Here is a 20,768-nt window from a genome sequence, read left to right as displayed (position 1 = left end):
GCCTTGACCTTTCAAAGTGATTCACCCTTTTATGAGCACTCTCTAATACAAATAGAAGGCACAATTAAGCAAACAGTTTGATGCCTACCTTACAACCATGGGAAGTAACTCTGCAGCCCTTGCATCAAAATAAAGATGAACTGAGTCCAGATTAACTGGTACTGGTGTATCTTTATAAACTATGTCATTATATTCAGGGAATACAGGTGGGGTGTTCTCCGCCTCATCTCGACTGATATCTAGTTTCTCTAGGTAGGCCGATGTATTGATCATACTGAAATATTAACAGATTTTTGTCAAATGTTGCACAAAAACTTCCCTATATCTCAGCAATATTTGTAAGTTAGATTCTTCATTTTCGTCAAACACCGATTTCCAATGTTTCTTCAAGACCCGCCGGCCCGTCACCACCTGATTTCACACATAATCAGTAGATGGAATTTTATCACCAGGGCTCTTCATACAATAATCTCCCAAATAAAGTTTGCATGTGTATTCAATACTCATACAAAGACTAGAAAACAATCTTCACAATTCTTTTAAAATTGTTAAGTCAACTGAAGTAAGACAATACCTGTTATCTGTAAAACATTCAGACCATGAACACATGGCTGTCACATGACCTAAATTAGAGCCCTCCTTCTCTATGCCTTCAGTCACCATTTTCATCAGAGTGGGATCGTGATCAAAAATAGATTCCTTTCTATTTACATCTGTGATATAAAATGGACCTACTCTGAAGAATAAAAATAAGAGATTATAGCAAAGACATACATAGTAATTTTCAATTCAAGATAGGTTGATGAGAAAAAGAGAAAAAAAATCATTTTATCAGGATAACATCTCAGGTTCAAGAAGATCCTATCAACCAGCTTGTCCTAAGCTAAGCCTCTTAGAATTGACCCTTACTAGACTAACAGTACCCATTTATAACTGGGTTGACTGGGATTATGAGGAAAGATAACTTAATCAGTTCACCAGACTTTCACAAGTTAACTGAGATGACAACCACTTTTTCGATGTAATCACTTTGCAGCACCAACTTTTTTACCGAACCCCTCAATATGAAACTGATGACGAAACAGACTAGCATGGCCTGGCCTTTTCTAATACTAACTCTGGTAAATTTGGTAAGAGTGATAAAACTCCACTTCCTTTCCATTTCTGAGCTGTCTTCACCTCATCATCTGTTACTCCTACTATCTATATCAAACATATTTTCATTATTCAAACAATATTTCCTTTATGAGCTGTTTTGTGATATTGACATTATTTCTATAACTACAAGAACCAATAACAGCAGACAGAAAATTGAAATGATGCAAACAGAAGCCAATACACATAGAAAGTTCAAATAATCTCTTTACAATTGCCTCCAGATTTCAGAAGCCCAATCATCATGCGTGCAATTTCAACAGGAGGATAATAACAACCACAAAGTTTGAAAAGTGAAATAGGTCGCATATCAATCGTCCAAATTTCAGTGCAAAGTTGCTTAGGATTACAACAACCTTTCTAAATAAAAATATAGAATCTCACCTGTCTAAAATCTAGTACACCATGTTGTGTATCAAGATCTAATAATTGAGGATCCTCGGCAATCAAAATATGGGCAATACGAGATTCTGGATCACCATTCAATGAGTCCCATGGTATATGGTCACCAATATGTAAGACATTGCCTGAAATAAAGGACAAGATATTAATCACTTGACAGTCAAATAGATAAAACAAATTTGATTTACATTTAGTCAAAGTTATCATGGTTTAATCATCGTCATTTCACTTTTACTTTACTGTTCTCTGGTTATTTCATGTTCTTTCACAACTAAGCAAGTACATGTTTTAATTGAAACTGTACTTTCACTTAATACATACCAGTTTGAAACACATATCTAGCTAATCTATTCATTAAAGTTGAAGGCCACATTGGAGGTGTTTCTTCTTCAGGGTTCCTCTTTAGTCTAAAAGTCAGCTCGAAACCAAACCCACTAGCTTCTCCTCTCTTAGATTGTCTGAAATAAAAATATCAAGATCTTACTGGTACAAATCATCGGTTTACAGGTGTAAGCCTATTTAGACTATTTCATTTAATTTCCTTGTAGAAAAATAAGATTTAAATACTTTCCCCTACTATGAGTCAAAGTTATAAAGTTACAGATTTAGATTTTTTCAAATAGCAAAAACCCTAATTCATGAGGGTGTAAGAATTTTTGCATTAATAAATTGGTTACCCCCAAATATTAAGTTGTTTTGTTTCTTGCCCAACTGTAAAACTGTTGAAACAGTTCTTATATAGGGCTACAATTTAAGAAAGAAATATTTACCTATGTACTCTACCATCACCATGTAAATCACTGAAACCATAGCTGATGTAGTGCCAGTGGGGTGGAATATTTTTACTTAAATCACCTTCGTTACTGTACATACTGATATAATCTAACGGGTCTGGTCCACCCAACCTACAAAAATAATTTGACATCTTTGATAAATTATTTTCTTTTAAGTTTGACTGATTACATGAAACAGAAACAAAGAATGGTATAAAGTATTGATATTTGTACACTATGTTTTGTAAATTATTCCAATGCAAATTTATACAACCTTCATTTAGGTATTGAACCCACAGCACCTAATCGCCTAACGGTAACGGATGACAATCCAACTCACTACCGATCGAGCTATTCCACTGCCACGACTGCATTCCAACCCAGTGTTAGTGGGAAGTATTGACATTTACAAAGTTTGAAAGTTAACCTCTTTAAGGAGATATTCATATGGGATAGGCCCACCAAAAAATAACTTTCGAGCTTCTTTAAAATCAAATAAGGCTACCTTTTTGACAATATACACTAATATGTTTTTGGGTGGAGAAATTTCGAAACAATTGTATTTCAGGGGGAAAAAGATAGCCTCCACTAAAGCACTCCATCCTACTCTAATATAAAACTATAAAGTTGAAACTACTATGTCATAAGCTTACACACCCAAATGTCATAAAATGTAAACAAACCAAAATTTTATCATGGCAGAGGCTTGTAGAGGGTTTGGCTGGTCAGGGTAAATAATGCGACATGCTCTATCAATGGCATCGATACCAAAGTGGTCAAAAATATCCGCGTCATCATCGGAATCATATTCAAAAGCTTGTAAATTTTCAGTGGAATCTGAATTATTCTCTGCGGCAGCTTCTTCGCCTTCCATTTTTTGTTTACAACAGTTAACTCCCTTTGGTAAATATACTCTCCAATCTAAAGCAAGTTTAGAATGATATTCAATGTTATTTTATGAACAAGTAAAAGACGACATTTATTGAAGAAATTATTCATCCAATTTAATTATAATTTAGAGCTGAAGGCCAAAGTTTAGCTCAAAAAGATGTTTTCACAGTTTTCAAATTTAATGACATTTGTCTACTCAACATGGCGGAGTTCACGTTGGTTTTTTGGACGACAAATATTTTTTCTATGAAAACGACTGTTTATTAAGCTTATTTATCTTGACAACATGTCAGTCGACCCTCTACCAAGTCCATACGATGACGGAGAAAGTGATCCACAAGTTTGGCTGCTTCCAGTGAGCTTTAATGAAGCCCGACATACCGACAAAATAACTGGCTGCAGCACCTTGGCTCAGCATGCACAATCATGGAGGATGAAAGAACGGGTTTGTTTCCCTTGAATCGCTTTCTTATTCCCCTTCCGTATTCTCTGTGTTACTCTATGTCAGCTTTATTTCCCTAATCTACTTTATGCAGAAACAGGAAACAAATGTTTAACTCTTACTCATATTGCTGTAGAGTCAGAGGTCTACACCCACTTGTCTTATGTTTGATTCTTGAATGAAATTTGACAAGTGATCTTTTGGTATTAGCCTTTTATGCTACTATTTCACAACTTGCTATATGCACTATTGCAGTCTATGACATTGTAATGTGAAATGTCCCTGAGGGACCTTTTTATTTCATATGTTTTAAGTTTTTTTTATTTTCTATTTTAGATGAAGACTGTCAGTGTAGCTCTGGTTCTGTGCTTAAATGTGGGTGTGGACCCTCCAGATATTGTCAAGACTTCACCTTGTGCCAGACTTGAATGCTGGATTGGTATGTTGATAAAATCTTCCTGAATTTAAACATCCCTTGCCTAATGTTTCATGCTCTGCTGTTGAAAGTTGCATTTTCATTATAATTATGGCCTTTCTAACTTTGGAATTCGAGGGATGGTATTCAGGTTTTCAAACCTTTTATGAATATATCAGAGACACTAATAGCATCAATTTGCACCATTTAAATTTCCAGATGATAAAACTAAAAAGCCCTTGCATATTATTGGCAACTTTTCTAATAATGATGCCATATATGGATAAGCATTTCTATAATTACAGGAACAAAAAATTTGTTTAAGATCCCTGGACATTCCATCTCATTTCAGATCCTCTGTCAATGAATGGTCAGAAAGCTTTAGAGACAATTGGAGCTCAGCTACAGAAGCAATATGAAAGATGGCAGCCCAGAGCTCGATACAAACAAAGCTTAGATCCAACTGTAGATGAAGTTAAAAAATTATGCACATCTTTAAGGAGAAATGCTAAGGTATTTTGAATATTTGTTACTATTTTATTTACAGAATTAATCAAATGTGAATAGTTTTGAAATATAAAGGAAAAACTTTTCATTCAAACACATGAAGGTATCTTCCTCTCAGAATAAACATAACATTTAAACGCCATTTTTTTAAATGCTTTTTTTCAATCATTATTTAACACCTCGAATCAGACTTTAGTTCAAATCTAAAAGACAACAATTATTTTTAAGTTTTAGTAAAGTTAACATATGTTTGCCATTTTATGATGGTTGTATTTTACATCAAGAAAAAGAAATTGAATTTTTTTATATAAAATTTATGTGTTATGTAACTAGGAAGAAAGAGTGTTGTTTCATTATAATGGACATGGTGTACCCAGACCTACAGTCAATGGTGAAATCTGGGTCTTTAATAAGGTAAACATTGACTCTTATTAGATATTGAACTCTTCTGTAAATAGTTAATAGGTTGGAAGATGACAAATTAACGTTGCGCTTCCAGCGGATCTTGATATCGCAAACCAATAGTTGATACAAAAACAAGGGGCTTTATTCTCAAAAACTTTAGGTTAATTTAATGTTCCTGTCACCTGATTAGTTAATTCAAGGTTTTAATTCATTATCCAATCAGATTACTGAATTTCTTCAAGTCTGAATTAGTTAAATTTCTTTTCAAGAAAAAGGCCCCTAAACATGTAAATTTTAGAGTCTCATGTATCTCTTTGTTTTTTTGTTTTATGATCCCAAATCTGTTGACCTTTTTATTGACCTTTTGATAATTCATGGTCAATTTGGAGCCCATTTCAATTAAAAAGTTAGATGTGTAAGGAAATTGAAAGGAGACAAGATACCTTATGTTCTCTTAATTGATTTACTGTAATGATATAATAAAACTTTGATCTATATTTAAAAAAAAAATCTTTTTTTTTTTGGAGAACTATACACAATATATACCTCTATCAATATACGACTTACAAACCTGGATGGGCAGTCCTTCTATCTATGTGTACGACTGTTCTAATGCCATGATGATAGTGGATTCATTTAAACATTTCGCCACACAAAGAGAACAAGAAATGGAGGTAAGAAAATCTTATTATTAATATTTGTGTGTATAGTGCTTGTATTATTTATACTTAAAGGGGCTTGTCAAACTTAGAGTGCACATTATAGACAGTGACAGAAAAATTAGGACTTTTTACCCAGATGTTCCCTAGTCAATGCAATTCTTTGACCGAAATGAAAAAAAATGCATTAAATTGCATAAATACCAATTGGCTTTGTATCTATGGGGACAGTAGAGTGGATATACATCGTAAAGAATCATGATTAAACCCAACTTTCTTTTCGTTCTTTTATTAGTTTTTAATTTTTAGTATAGCTTCTTCAGAGTAGGGTCTAACTACTGGACTCTTGAACATTCGTCAAAATATTTTAACCTGCTTTAACCACTGAAATTTACGCCAACTACAGCGTTGGTGTTTTGTGAGAGATTGAAGAAATTTGATTGGTTAAAGTAGATGTCATCAGATTAGGTCAAAATGTTAATTTTATGAATGTTCAAGAGTCTTGCTGTAGACCCTACTCTAATTTGATTAGAATGCATTTTGCGAAGTACAAGGACATAGCTAGTAGGACATGATGGTTTTCTCATGGATTTTCAATGTGATTTTGTTTTTTAGAGTAATGCAGTTAATGGAGGGCATTGGACAGGTTCTGGTACCAATACAACCAAACACTGTATCCAACTTGCAGCTTGTGGTTCTACAGAGTTACTGCCCATGAATCCTGATTTACCCGCAGACCTTTTTACCTCTTGTCTTACTACCCCAATCAAAATAGCACTGAAGTGGTATGTGTTACAGAACAACAGTAAACTTGTTCCTGGTCTCACTCTAGAAATGGTAGACAAGTAAGTATTATGATATTCAAATTGATATATTTGCAAAATGTAAATATTATTTTGCATGTAGATCTGATGGATTTTTGACTGTTGGAGTATTAATTATCAAGTCACTTGTTTGTTTTTTCTTTAAAATATTTGAGGTTGTGACCCAGTGTGTGCCTTTCTTACAACTTAACTGGAGAGAATCAGTCTATCAGAAATGAGAGATTGAAACATTAATTCCTAGAATAAAATGTTATCTTTTACTGATATAAAAGGTTTTTTACTATTTGATTAGAATACCAGGGCAGTTAAATGATAGGAGAACTATGTTAGGTGAATTAAACTGGATATTTACAGCTATAACAGATACTATAGCATGGAATACACTGCCTAGAGGTTAGTTACTTCTTCTGGTAAATCAGTGGACAGTAATAAATGTTTTCTGGGACACATGCAAACATAGGCCTATCAGAATATGCTTGAAGGAGGTAGAGGAGCTAAAAACGAAAGGTGTCTTTCCAAGTCAAGGTCACTTTAGACTGATGTTTGGGTGTTGCCAGAGGCCCATAGAAGCCAACAGATTTCAGATGCCATGAGATGAAATTTGAAATTTAGAAGGCTTAATTTTCACTTTAAAATGAAACCTTGCACAGGCCTGAGGGCAATCGGATGCATTGCCCAATTGCTCACCTCCTAAATATGCCACTGCATGCATACCTGCAACTGAGTGGAAATAGCTTGGTCATGTACTTTGTGGATGGGTCTCTTTATGATTGGTCAGTCAGTCAATATGTATGCTAATTTATTTAGTTATTTGGCAGTTAATGCATTGTTTTTAGTAGTTTTAAGTCAACTTTTGTTTATATTTTCAGAATTGTTTCAAAAATTATTTCGTCAAGATTTATTAGTAGCAAGTTTATTTCGTAACTTCCTACTGGCAGAAAGAATTATGAGATCGTATAACTGTACGCCTGCATCTAGTCCCAAACTACCACCAACATATCAACATCCTATGTGGTAAGTGGCTTACAGGACAATGTTTCTCTGTAATCATTTTAATATTTACCCAACTTTGAGACATGCCTTTCTTACAAGTAGTAATGTAAGTACTTTAAGGAGTTGTTAAGAGGTTTTCTGGTTGTTTAATGATTATGTTTATAGCTTTAATTTTCATCATTCAAATTTTCCATCAGATATCTGTAGTGTTTGTAAGACTTCACTATCAAAATAACTGCTAATAATATCTAAGGTCCTTTGTGATAGCTACCTCATAAATTGCAAAATGCTTAGTTTTATTGGAATTGTAAGACCATCTGTTCTATTTACAGGCAAGCATGGGACCTAGCATTAGATCTGTGTTTAAAACAACTACCACAGAAAGGAGAAGAGGAAGGGGCTATATTAGCTCATAGTCATTTCTTTGCTGAACAGCTGACAGCATTTCAGGTGTGGCTGTCTTATGGTTATGAAGAGAGACGTCCACCAGAACAACTACCAATAGTCTTACAGGTATGTAGCTCATCCTGGGGTGTTTTTGTTACATTGGGCGCAATAGTGAGTGGTGGATGACATGTTTTGATTCACTATGTCAGAAGTGTTGTAACATGCATACCTACAGTCAGACTTTTTACTCCCATGCTTGACATCAAAACATATATATGTTTGATATGTACTATTCTTGAAGATTGCCTTGATCTGCTATGTTATATAAATAGTGCTTCACTGTGAAGCAATCATGTTAAAATATACCTCAAAAGAAGAAAAGATATATTATGCCATAACCATTGATGTTTATTGAGAATTTTCCATAAAAAGATGTTTAGCATGTTTTTGTTTGTTTTGTAGGTGTTATTAAGTCAAGTACATCGGTTAAGAGCTTTAGATTTACTGGGTAGATTTCTAGATCTAGGACCATGGGCTGTTAGTTTGGTAAGTCAACATGATTAATCCATTCCTGTATATATGATTAAAGAACTACTATCTTAACGGCTTGATATTGATTCTATCAGCTGGTAATGGCACTTGCAATTTAGGTGGAAATCACTGGGATGAGATCACTGTTGTGAAGTTACTGTAAGCCATGGAAATATTTAGATGTCTTTACCCTTTAATGTATTTAGATTAAAATAGAGTTCATACCAGTTTGTATTGAGATGTTGACTGTTTAGTGCATCTAAATTCATTTCTGAAACTTTATTGTGAATGAGTGAAAATAAACATTGATTATTTCTTTTTAGGCCCTATCTGTTGGAATATTTCCCTATGTTTTAAAATTATTACAAAGTTCAGCGCGTGAACTACGACCCCTATTGGTGTTTATTTGGGCTAAAATATTAGCCGTCGACAGTGTGAGTATGAATTGATAATTTCACTATCACTGGGAAATTCAAAGGACTAGAAAAGTCCAAAGAAATATGTTTCATTACATATGTTTCTTCTGGGGGTAACTTTAAATTCCAACCATGATATTATGAAATTGTAATACATCTCCTGTTCTGTGTCATTTAATATTCAACCAATCAATTGTTCTGTTTTATATAAAGAATTCTGGGATATTCATTGTTAAGCATTGTCTAACCGATCATTAATGCTATTGGGTCACAATTGGTCACATTCCCATCTGACCCTAACCTAAAACCCAATTTAAAGAAACAGATTGTCAGATCATGGATAAGTGAAGTAACCTGCAGAAAAAAAACATTAAACAAAACAACATCTGCATTTTTCTCTGTGTTGCTTGGATAATAATTTTCTTTTAAGAAAGTCAAAATGATATAAGCCTGTAAAATTTTGCCATTTTCTTTGTTTCAGTCTTGTCAAGCTGATTTAGTTAAAGATAATGGTCACAAATATTTCCTCTCTGTTTTAGGAGATAGTTATATGTCAGTAAGTTCTCTTCTTTCTTTACTCCCCTCCCATACCATATCAATACTATCATATTTGTGAACTTCCTGAAAAGACAAGGGCAATAGACAATCACAGATCAAATAATCAGGCAGATGATTCCATGAAATTAGGCCACAAAGTTACAGTCAAAAGAAAAAAATTAAGTAATATGGAGTTAAATGTTTTCCTTTTCTGCACCTGATGGGGCTCCAAAGATAAGATGAAGGGTATAGTCTTAAAAGTGTCTGTGTTTTTCAGGCTGAACATAGAACCATGGCAGCGTTTGTTTTATCCATGATAGTTAACGAGTATAGACAGGGTCAGGTTAGTATTATGGGATAGATTTGGTTGATTTTGTCCCTTAATATGTATCACGCATAGCCTGGTACGATCTTTGCGCACTTGAAGCCAATGTTAAAATCTACTGTCTTCCACATACTGATATAATGAATTTAATTTTACAGTTCTCCTGTTTTTTGTACAAAATAAATAAAATGCTCTCCTTTTCAGGAGGCAGCTTTACAAGGAAGTGTTATATCAACTTGTCTTGTTCAAATTACAGATCCAAATCCTAAATTTAGACAGTGGTTAGCTCTCTGTCTTGGAAAGGTACAGTCATTAAAATTTTTCATGAATTTTTGACTAAAAAAAAATTAAACGAGGGCCCACTACAATGTATCAGCTGATGTTGTTCATTTAATTTGCTTATTTTCTTACAATAGTCATGTCATCTAGATGTCACTGTATTATTATTGGTACATGTAATGAGGTTGGCTTTATGATATTTAATATATCTGTATATTGTATAGGTGTGGGTAAATTTTGATAATGCTAGATGGTGTGGTGTACGAGATTCAGCTCATGAAAAGCTCTATAATTTATTAGACGATGCTTGCCCTGAGGTAAGAGAAAGTTTCCAAGTATTCTTTGTGACTGCTGTATATTATGAGATTTTTTTAATGTTTTTAAAAGGAACTGTTTTTGAAATCAGACTGAATCACAAGCAGTAAAGAAAATAAAAAAATCAGTTTAAAAACCTTTGTTGTTGAATACCAGAAATATGCAAATTTAACTGATTTAATTTTTCTGACTCACGACTATGAAATTAATCAAAATACATTTATGGGTCAATAAGTTATAAACAAGGCTTTTTTTTTATCTTTGATTTTCAATTCCAAACATTTTTTCTTCCACAGGTGAGAGCAGCAGCAGTGTATGCGTTGGGTGCATTTATTAGTTCCTCCTCCGAGCGTACTGACCATGCTAATAATATAGATTTAGGCGTTGGAATGAAACTAACACAGGTTGGAGCAGATGGTAGTCCCCTTGTTAGAAAGGTAAAAATATTATTATTAAATATTGTCATGGCTATGCTATGCAGAGAGATTAGATTGTTTTTGGACGCATTACAAAACTTTGGTATTTTCAATTGATTTGTAAATTGTGATAGCTATGAAATGATATGCTATGATATGATATGCTATGATATGCTAAGAGAAGTAAGTTTTACTCAATGTTTCTGAACATATTGAAAAGACTATAATTAAAATGTTGAGTAGATTTCCAAACACCAAATCATTTTTGAAAAAGAAACCCTGTAGGGCAAATTTAAAGAAATAAATTTTTTAGTTATTAACCAATGAAGTTTTAAGTAATTTTGGATTCTTACTTATTAAATGGAATGAATTGAAGTTTATAATATCCATGTTTGTTTTTCTCAGGAGTTGGCTGTAGCATTTGGTGGATTGGTCGTTCAATTCGAAACACATTTTGCTGCTGTTGCTACTCAGTTACAAGATGACGAATCAAAGATCATCAAAACAGGACCCGTGGTAACGGCAGAAACGGCTGGTGGGTGGAATCTAGTTAATCAATCTGGTAGGGTCGAGTGTTCAATTTGATTAGTCTTTAGTAATTAGCTTGACAATTAGCTTTATTAATACTAAAATGTTTGTCATAGCTCTTCTGATTATTACTTACAAGTTTGTTGTGTGTGTTGCCAAAATGTTGTCTGATCATTACTTACGAGTTTGTGCTGTGGGTAGCCAAAGCTTTTGTCTGATCATTACTTATGAATATGTTGTGTGGGTAGTCAAAGTCATATGAAGGAAAATATAATATCTAGGTGTATCAATGAAAATGTATCTTGGATGGTTAAAGAATCAATTTTATTAATTTGAAGCTTGCTGCTGTATATTTCCCCCTCACGATTGTCACAAACCCAATAGAACCCAACGCATGATTCCATCCTTAACTCCTCCACCAAACACTAGTCCATTCTAATCACTAGTATGTGCATCAAATACCAATTTTGCAACCACTTTTTTACTCCCCTTTGCATGTTGAAACCTACATTTTATCAACACAAATATGAACATTTTGTTTTTTAGAAAAATATGGATAAGTGTTTAAAAAGTTTCAATTTTTTATTTGATTGTTTGTTATGATTTTTCTATTCGATATTCCAAATATCCATACTTGCTTCGTATTTTTTTGCAGATCCCTTTATCTCAAATATTAAGAAAAGTGCGTCAAGAAATAGTCTTAAAGGAGTGAACCTGTGTAAGCTTTTTAATTGAAATTTCCTTTCTAGAATTTTGCATGACTTTTTTCATAATTTATTAGTTTTTGTTTGACTCTTTCTATTTTGGATAAGCTGAGATGAAATTTAATGCCTTTGTAGAAGAATTTAAGATGCATTCATGCTTATTAATGGTGAAAAATAACAGAGGGCAAAGGACTAATATCATGAAATTAATTCACAAACCATTCACCAAGCCCTTTGATACCCGTACAAGACAGTGTTATATTTGAATCGTTCATTTTATTACCACTATCTGATCCATGGCTTTACCCTTGGCTGAATATAATGTGTTTATTATTTCTATCACGTTTACTTGTTTAATTACGATTACAGTTAATTTTTACACTACTGAATGTTTTAAACTGTTGTTGTTTTTTATATTAAATGTCCCATGATGTGTAGACATATGTTTGAATTTAAACAAATTTATAACCAAATTTTTACTGTCAAATGTTAGTCATTTTCCATTAGGTAATAAGTAGGTAAATACACTATTCACTATATGAAATCTCTTAAATTGACTGATGTCAATGTTTTCCCTGTGTCATTTTATAAACAGTGTAGGGTATGACCAGGATCAGTACAGGGCTGTTGATTTCATTCTATTTTAAACATTTTAGGTGAAATTTCACAAATTTAGCAATTTTTAAGGAACCATGTTATTGCTTTGAAAAGACTGAACCTCAAACAGATATTTAGATACTGCTCACATGAATGATAATTGCCATTAATTTGGTCACCATTTTAGTTTGCTTTTTATACAGTTGAGAGTATAACCAGGATCACAGCACGGCTCTTGTTTCATTATTTTGGATATTTTAGCTTGTGATTTCATAATTTGAGCAGTTTTGAGAAAAATATGTTAAATCATTTAAATTCAAGTGCAACTTGTATGAGCCTCCATTTAGTTTGACTTCTATTTGGACAATGTGTGTAATAAGGAGGTTTTCAAATTTTTCAATATTGATGACCCAGTGAATCAATGAAATTACAAATAATCAAATGATTAAATCAGAATCAAAAATTTACCAAAATGAATTTGAATCCCAATACTCAACTATTCGTATGAGCTCTATCTATCTAAATACAGAACTGATAAATGATAATTTTTTCTCTAAAAAATCACAGTCTACTGGCTATGACTGTTAAAAACAATGAAATCAGCAGTCTTAAAAATAAAAATCATCATTTTATGTTCATGTGTCACTAACCCAGTTCGCTTTCACCGTATGCTATATTCTATTTTCATAACAGCTAGTACAAGTTTAGTAAGTATGGATGGTTCAGGGAGTTTCGAGAATTCTTTAACCATAGATAGAGCCAGACGTTATTCATCAAGCACTTCACTTGCAGGCACGATACATAGTTTTAATAACGTCTACATCAATGTATGGAAAACTCTACTACAACTAGCTATGGATGCTCATCCTGAAGTAGCTGATATGGCCAAGACTATTGTTAATTCTGTGAAATCAAGGGTAAGTTTAAAGGGCTTGTTAAGAAACTTTCTAGTCTTTATATTTCTATTTGATTCTTTCTGAGCTTCCAAATGGTACATCAGAACGGTGCAAATTGAAGCTGTAAGTGTTCCTGGTAAGTATACACAGAACAGTTGAGAAATTCCTAGAAAAATGACAATGGGTTGTTGAATACCTGAAGGCATATTGTAAAACTTGTTCCTGGAGTGAAAGAACTTGTCTTGTGTTGAGATTGTTATTACTGAATGTCAATCCATGTGCAACATATAATAGATTTGATTTTATTCCATAATTGACATGTTTTTCAGGCAACTACCAATGTAAAATCAAAACCAGTGCAAAGTGTTGTAATGACAAATTCAGCCCCATCTAGTCCTTCCAACAAACCCCCTGTACATATGACAATAGGGTAAGGGTTGTTTTGTTTTAGTAGATACTGGAGATTGGCACAGAATTAGGTTCATTACATCAAAGTGAATGGTCTTGTCTAACAGATATAATGTATAACATGAAGTGTTAAAAGGTCCATTAAATTTTGTATCGAAAATTATTTGGGAGGAAGGAGGAAAATATCTGCATCAGTGATGTTTTGAAATCAAACTTGTCATTTTACAATATAGATTCAAATACTTAGAGTGTTATCTGATAAAATATAGATATTATATCTTTGACATTATAGAACTCCACCTCAGAACAGTATATCTCATCATGAAGACAGTAAGAGTACAGATTCTCCATCACGACAACCTGGTTCACATCCTCATTCAGTTCAATTCCCTCGCTCTCGTAAACTCTTTGATAAAGGTCCCAATCACGTAAGTTTATAAATTTACATATTTTGGTCATGACCTAAAAATAGAGGGACATTAACACCCCTGATTCAGATAGCAACTCATTCAAGTGCCAAATGTTACCAGTATGAAGGGTCTTAATACAAACACCTCTATGCCCCTATTGAAAATAATCTCTAATTGAAAATGTGTATTTCCAGTTAGAAGATAAAGAGGATGAGATAGTTAATAATAAAATTCCATCTGAAGTAGCCACAGAATTCTTTCAATGGAGTTGTTCTTACTTTGCCAAACCTGTCATGAGATTGTCTGAAGACAAGGATCCTGAAAGTAAGAAATACCAGGAACGAGAATTCCGATTGTACAGAAATTCTCAGGTTCAACAAGAGGCGAGAGAGGAACAGACACGAGCAGGTATTTTTTATTTTGAATAGTGTTTGATGAGTTTGATTCAAAGAATTAAAAAGGATATGTTGATGGGTTAAGGTGTCTAACTAACTACTCTACCAGCTGGTAAATTCTTTAATCCTTTAGCGACAATTAGGGGTAGAGATCACATTAAATAACAGAACACAATTTTATGGTATACTTAAGGTATACATCTTCAGGTGATGATGACAATGTTTATTGTTGAAATGTAGTGTGTAATAAAACTAAGGAGTAGTGAAGATGACAATGTAGATTGTTGAAACGTAGTGTGTAATGAAACTAAGGAGTAGTGAAGATGACAATGTAGATTGTTGAAACGTAGTGTGTAATAAAACTAAGGAGTAGTGAAGATGACAATGTAGATTGTTGAAACGTAGTGTGTAATGAAACTAAGGAGTAGTGAAGATGACAATGTAGATTGTTGAAACGTAGTGTGTAATAAAACTAAGGAGTAGTAGAAGATGACAATGTAGATTGTTGAAACGTAGTGTAAATAAACTAAGGAGTAGTGAAGATGACAATGTAGATTGTTGAAACGTAGTGTGTAATAAAACTAAGGAGTAGTGAAGATGACAATGTAGATTGTTGAAACGTAGTGTGTAATGAAACTAAGGAGTAGTGAAGATGACAATGTAGATTGTTGAAACGTAGTGTTTAATAAAACTAAGGAGTAGTGAAGATGTCAATGTAGATTGTTGAAACGTAGTGTGTAATAAAACTAAGGAGTAGTGAAGATGACAATGTAGATTGTTGAAACGTAGTGTGTAATAAAACTAAGGAGTAGTGAAGATGACAATGTAGATTGTTGAATCGTAGTGTAAATAAACTAAGGAGTAGTGAAGATGTCAATGTAGATTGTTGAAACGTAGTGTGTAATAAAACTAAGGAGTAGTGAAGATGACAATGTAGATTGTTGAATCGTAGTGTGTAATAAAACTAAGGAGTAGTGAAGATGTCAATGTAGATTGTTGAATCGTAGTGTGTAATAAAACTAAGGAGTAGTGAAGATGACAATGTAGATTGTTGAATCGTAGTGTGTAATGAAACTAAGGAGTAGTGAAGATGACAATGTAGATTGTAGAAACGTAGTGTGTACTGAAACAAAGGAATAGTGAAGATGACAATGTAGATTGTTGAAACGTAGTGTGTAATGAAACTAAGGAGTAGTGAAGATGACAATGAACATAGATTGTTGAAACGTAGTGTGTAATGAAACTAAGGAGTAGTATACCATAAAATTGTGTCTCTTTGATCGTTTACATGAATTGAATTTAAAGGGATTGAAAGAAGTATTTCTAAACTTTTGACAATCGTTATATAGATATTTTTATAACATCTTGTTACAGAGGTCTTAAGATAGTACATGTATTAGCAGCTTTTGCCATATTCATAGCATTAAGTGCTTAGTGTCCCCATATACATATTAGAAAACCCCTTAAATGCATTGAGCACTGTTGCTATTTTTTTTCAGGGTTTAATAGATTAGATGATCAGATATTTGTAAATAGAAATCAAGGACTACCATCTGTTATAAAGTTTCATCCTTACGAGTCCTATCTAGCTGTAGCTGATAAAGAGGGTGTCAGGTATTCTATTACACTTCTCTATTTTGTCCTTTTACTGTTATTTAAAGGTTGATTAAAGATAGAAACTTGGTCCACATATTTAATTTCTTTTTCAAAATTGTTTCAATATATGGCTTGGATTGAAATTTGTGTCAGTCTATTGCTTCATAACATATGGCTTCAAACAACAAGAGAGATAAAAATCTAAACTTTGTTTAAAACAGACATCTTTGTAAAATGTTTGTTTCCATAGCTTTATTTTCTACAGTTACTTCAGATTTTGATATAAATATTTCTTAATGAGTGCTTAAAATCTTCCATTACAGCAGTCTTGAACTTTTTAATGCTGTTCCCTTGAAAGGTGGTAAATAATAGAGAATCTATAATCCTATAATTTCAGTATGTGGGACTGGGAACAAGGCAGTAAATTGAGTTATTTAAACAACATGAATCCTAAACAAAGTAGAATTACTACCATGGATTTTATCAATCCACATGATATCTCTTTATTAATGTGTGGTTCAGGTACTTCAACAATTTTATCAGCATTAACCATTTTGGTTTTCACTCACAGATCTCTCTTAGGTTGTATATTATTGACACCCATGTTTCAACTGTAAATTCACTTTTTTCATAAACGGGCAGAACCCTGGTTCCTAACCTGCGGTGTTTTCACCTTCTGAGGGTGTGGGACTACGGTGACAGGGGTGTAGGAGAAGAATTTATTTTTAATTGAGAGAGCACCTCATATCATCACATGCTGGAAATGTGGATGAAATGGGGGTATGAAAGTTCCAGGTGATTGCTCCAGGGGTGTGAAGGCTGAAATAGGTTGGGAACCACTGGAGTAAAATCTACAGTCTCTGTCAAAGAAATTACGTGAAAAATGTATCACAAACTCTCTATTGTAACTGAAATAAATTATAGGAATTGGAGAAAGCTACAGAAATATAAGGTGTGAAATTGAGTGAATAATATGTTTGTCTGGGTTCATCATTAGTCAAAGATTTCCCATTACAAGGTTGTAATATCTGCATCTCCTCAATGCTTTATAATACCTTATTTGATTACTATTACAGATGATGGTGCTGTGAGAGTATGGAGGAATTATATGGTGGATGATGGTCGAGGAAAAGAATTAGTCACCTCATTTCAAGCTTTATCAGATATGTTACCACTAACTAGACGTAAGTTTTAGTTTTTGATGAGTGTATGTTTACACCAGGCAGGGTGGAGCTTAGATCAGGGATGGCATTGACACCAGTTGGGAAAAGATAATTATTAGCCTTGATAATGTTGTACTATGGAGAAGATTAGTTGCTAGGAAGTTGGATTGTTGTCTGCCAGGCGATAAGGTGCAGTTCGATTCCTCCTCAAAGTAAGAAAGATTCTAGAGCTTAGTCATATTTGTCTGAAAGTCTGAATTAGTATATGGTGTTATGGTGTCAGATCCTTTCAAAAGATTCTATGATTGATATAATTCTGTCTTTACAGGATCAGGTTTAATAACAGAATGGGAACAAGAAACAGGAATGTTGATAGCATCAGGTGATGTTAGAATTATTAGAATCTGGGATACGCAAAAAGAACTTAAAATACAGGTAAAAACTGAGTCAGCATGTATCACCTTTATTGCATATAACCTAGAAACTTTGGCTGCTGGATTGCTCTGCATTTTTGTTGCATAAAACAAAGGAATTCAAGTCAAAGTACATTGATATAAGTGTAAAGTTTTTATCTTGGGGTTTTATACATGTCTTGTTGAAGATTATCGAATTCATATCTGCTGACGAAAAACCTACCTTCCCAAATGAACTATCATCACAGGAAGATTTGACCAACAGTCTGGATTTGATGGTCTTTCTCCAGTTTCTTCACTAATTTGTTCAGAGTAAGGTACATGACTGTCCTCATTCTATATAATCTATATAAGATGTGTCATTCTTTTTATCTTTTTAAATCAAATGATGAATAATCTATTCCAGGATATTCCCACTGGAGCTGATAGTTCTGTGACAAGTTTATCCTGTGATTCCAGTGGAAGGTCTTTAATAATAGCAGGTTGTGGAGATGGTACCGTCAGATTATTTGACAGAAGATTGGCTGCTCCTGAATGGTGAGTGACACTACAAACCCTCTTATCTTTGTAATATCAAAATTTTTACTGAAACTTCAACTTTTTATTCCTTATGCATATAGATAATGTCAATGTCGATGAGTGTTTGTCTTGTCTGCGTAGTATCATAAAGAGTTGATACACGACCATGATATGTGATACACATATTATGGCATGTCCTTTCACCATGTATAAATTCACCTATATATATATTATGCTAGCATAACTTACAGTCTTTGTTGTGTTATATCCTAGTCGAGTAATGACGTTACAAGAACACAGTAGTATGGTTTGTAAGGTTCATCTTCAGAAAGGGTCTGAGGGAAAAATTATCAGTGCTTGGTGAGTTCTGTTTTTGGTCACGTTTAGCTTCATTATTATTATTGATTCGACCAACATTTTCTTGTTCCTCAGTAGAACGGGAAAAAAATTCAGTTTTATTCGTGGCATTGGTTTTCTCAATAGTAGAGATACAAGAACTGTTAATGACACACAGACTACAGTAGTTCAGTTGTCTGAAGATAACAATTGGCATAACAATTAACAACAAACCTTAATTTCTGTTTTTACAACCAAGATTTATGATACAATAAAAAAGTCAAAATATGAAATAATTTAATGTCTATATTTACAGTACTGGAGGGGATATAAAATTTTGGGATCCGAGATTTACAGAATCAGTAAAAGAATTTCCAGCTCAGTCCAATTTAACTGCCATGGAAGCTCATTGTAGAGCTGATGTCATAGCTTGGTAAGTCTTGCTTCTTCTTGAGGTAGTAGGACGTAAAACTCCATTCGTTTCAATTTATTTCTTCTTCTAAGCAAAGATCAAAGGCTCAATTTCACCAAAAAAAAACCTTAATCTGTGAGAGATCAAAGCCGAGAGGTATCGCCAAGGACCAGCTGATAGCAAGGATCTTTAACTCTCAACCTTAGTTTTTATCCTTGTAAAATATAGTTGTTTCTTTCTTTCTTGCATTAAATATTTTTGGTCCTTTCATGTTAAACAAAGTAATGTACTCTTAAGGCGTTTTTATTTAAGCAATTTGTATCAGCTCGCTTTGACGTCAGATTATCATAACCGAGCTGAATGTTTACATGTTTACCCAACACACTGATTATTGTACAGTTAAATCTGTCAATGGAATAAAATTTTCTTCAGATCTGTCTATTTGTTGTTAGAAAAATTTCTTAACGTTGGTAAAATGATATTTTTGTCTATATTCCTATAATCTAAGAATGAGTTCTCGAAATGTATTTTATATACTTGTTGTCAGTGTTGCCCGCCATCTTGAATCACAAATAAATCATACTGAAGCGCCATGAATCACGATTTGGTTGATTTGCGTATGTGTATTGTAGGCAAATCAATGCAGGCGCTTCGCTTATATAAATGTACACTTTGATCTGTGTCAAGGTGTTTGTTTAAATAAAAATGCTAAGTGTTAAATGTGTTTTTTTATATTTCAGTGGAGCGTTAAATCAATCTATTGTTATATATAATCAATCAGGTGATAATCTTAGTACTATTAAATATCACGAAGGTTTCCTGGGACAGAGAATTGGTACCATTAGTTGTTTAGCATTTCATCCGTTTTTTGTAAGTATATTTTAAGAAATATTATTCTCTAAAAAGGACATACTTTAAACATTTAGTGAACATTCAGGAACAATTTAAAAGATAAATACAACTAGTCAAGTCAATGTAATAAATTGATCATTACTTGTAATTCTTTACAAAATAAAGTGGACAGATTATGCCTTGAATTGTTTCATGATATATGCAAATATATTTACTGCTCATACCTTCAAGTTCAAATACTTGAAATTTAAAGTCTCCTATCCAGAACATAGCATTAGGACTTTCTTCAAATACATGGAACAGAGCCCTTGAAATTCAACCTCATTTCCAAACCGAAGTCTTAGAATTATCCAGAACAGTCATAGTTCATGTGCAAATCATTAGAGCTTTCTTCAACTATGTGGACCAGAACCATTTGAAGTGTCTTAATATGTCCGGATAGTTCCTGGCTCATCAGCAGATTACTATTAAAAGTAACAATTGTTACAAATTATGTTCATCATTATATTACAGGTCAAATTAGCAGCTGGTAGCACAGATTCCTTTGTATCAGTGTATTCTACTCCAGCTCGACGAAGTTGACAGTAATTATTACTATCAGACATTATTTTAATCAGCAAATTATTGTGATATTATTATTATTATTATTATTCAGTCAATGTGCACACCGCAAATTCTCCAAAGCACTATCTACGGCCCCGTTCCACAAAAAATGTTATTTTTTCGCAAGTTATGTATTTCTTAATGTAAAGTTATACATGACAAATTCTTATAGTAAGATTATTTATGAAATGGAGTCTAGACTCTTATTATTAATGTGTTAATTTCATTGAAAGAAAAAGTAAGTTACATTCAGAATGATTGAAG

General features: G+C 33.2%; 2 protein-coding genes across 2 annotated transcripts; one reads left to right on the top strand and one right to left on the bottom strand.

Annotated features, from left to right (window-relative positions):
- Nucleotides 1-528: 528 nt before the first annotated feature.
- Nucleotides 529-3,204, bottom strand: LOTGIDRAFT_110283 (hypothetical protein; the record flags this gene model as incomplete). Its single annotated transcript, XM_009047166.1, has 6 exons — nt 529-736; nt 1,118-1,203; nt 1,540-1,682; nt 1,879-2,015; nt 2,328-2,462; nt 3,014-3,204. The coding sequence occupies 6 exons, from the start codon at nt 3,202-3,204 to the stop codon at nt 529-531; spliced, it is 900 nt and encodes a 299-aa protein (XP_009045414.1).
- A 303-nt stretch (nt 3,205-3,507) lies between these two features.
- LOTGIDRAFT_230228 (hypothetical protein) lies at nt 3,508-20,483 on the top strand (the record flags this gene model as incomplete). The annotated part of the gene is made up of 30 exons (XM_009047165.1): nt 3,508-3,666; nt 4,000-4,102; nt 4,431-4,591; nt 4,919-4,999; nt 5,518-5,664; nt 6,265-6,494; nt 6,766-6,866; nt 7,343-7,487; nt 7,799-7,979; nt 8,316-8,399; nt 8,708-8,818; nt 9,282-9,356; nt 9,615-9,680; nt 9,867-9,965; nt 10,166-10,258; nt 10,553-10,693; nt 11,078-11,207; nt 13,195-13,418; nt 13,727-13,827; nt 14,098-14,233; nt 14,410-14,623; nt 16,110-16,224; nt 16,604-16,728; nt 17,283-17,390; nt 17,698-17,804; nt 18,189-18,319; nt 18,575-18,661; nt 18,954-19,070; nt 19,790-19,919; nt 20,415-20,483. 30 exons carry the CDS (start codon nt 3,508-3,510, stop codon nt 20,481-20,483), a joined length of 3,771 nt encoding a protein of 1,256 aa, XP_009045413.1.
- Between the last annotated feature and the right edge of the window lie 285 nt (nt 20,484-20,768).

Source organism: Lottia gigantea (assembly GCF_000327385.1).
Source record: "Lottia gigantea unplaced genomic scaffold LOTGIsca_11, whole genome shotgun sequence".
In the NCBI taxonomy this organism is placed as follows: Eukaryota; Metazoa; Mollusca; class Gastropoda; family Lottiidae; genus Lottia; species Lottia gigantea.
The sequence above is the reverse complement of the archived record's forward strand: the minus strand, read 5'-3'. Positions and strand labels throughout refer to the sequence as shown.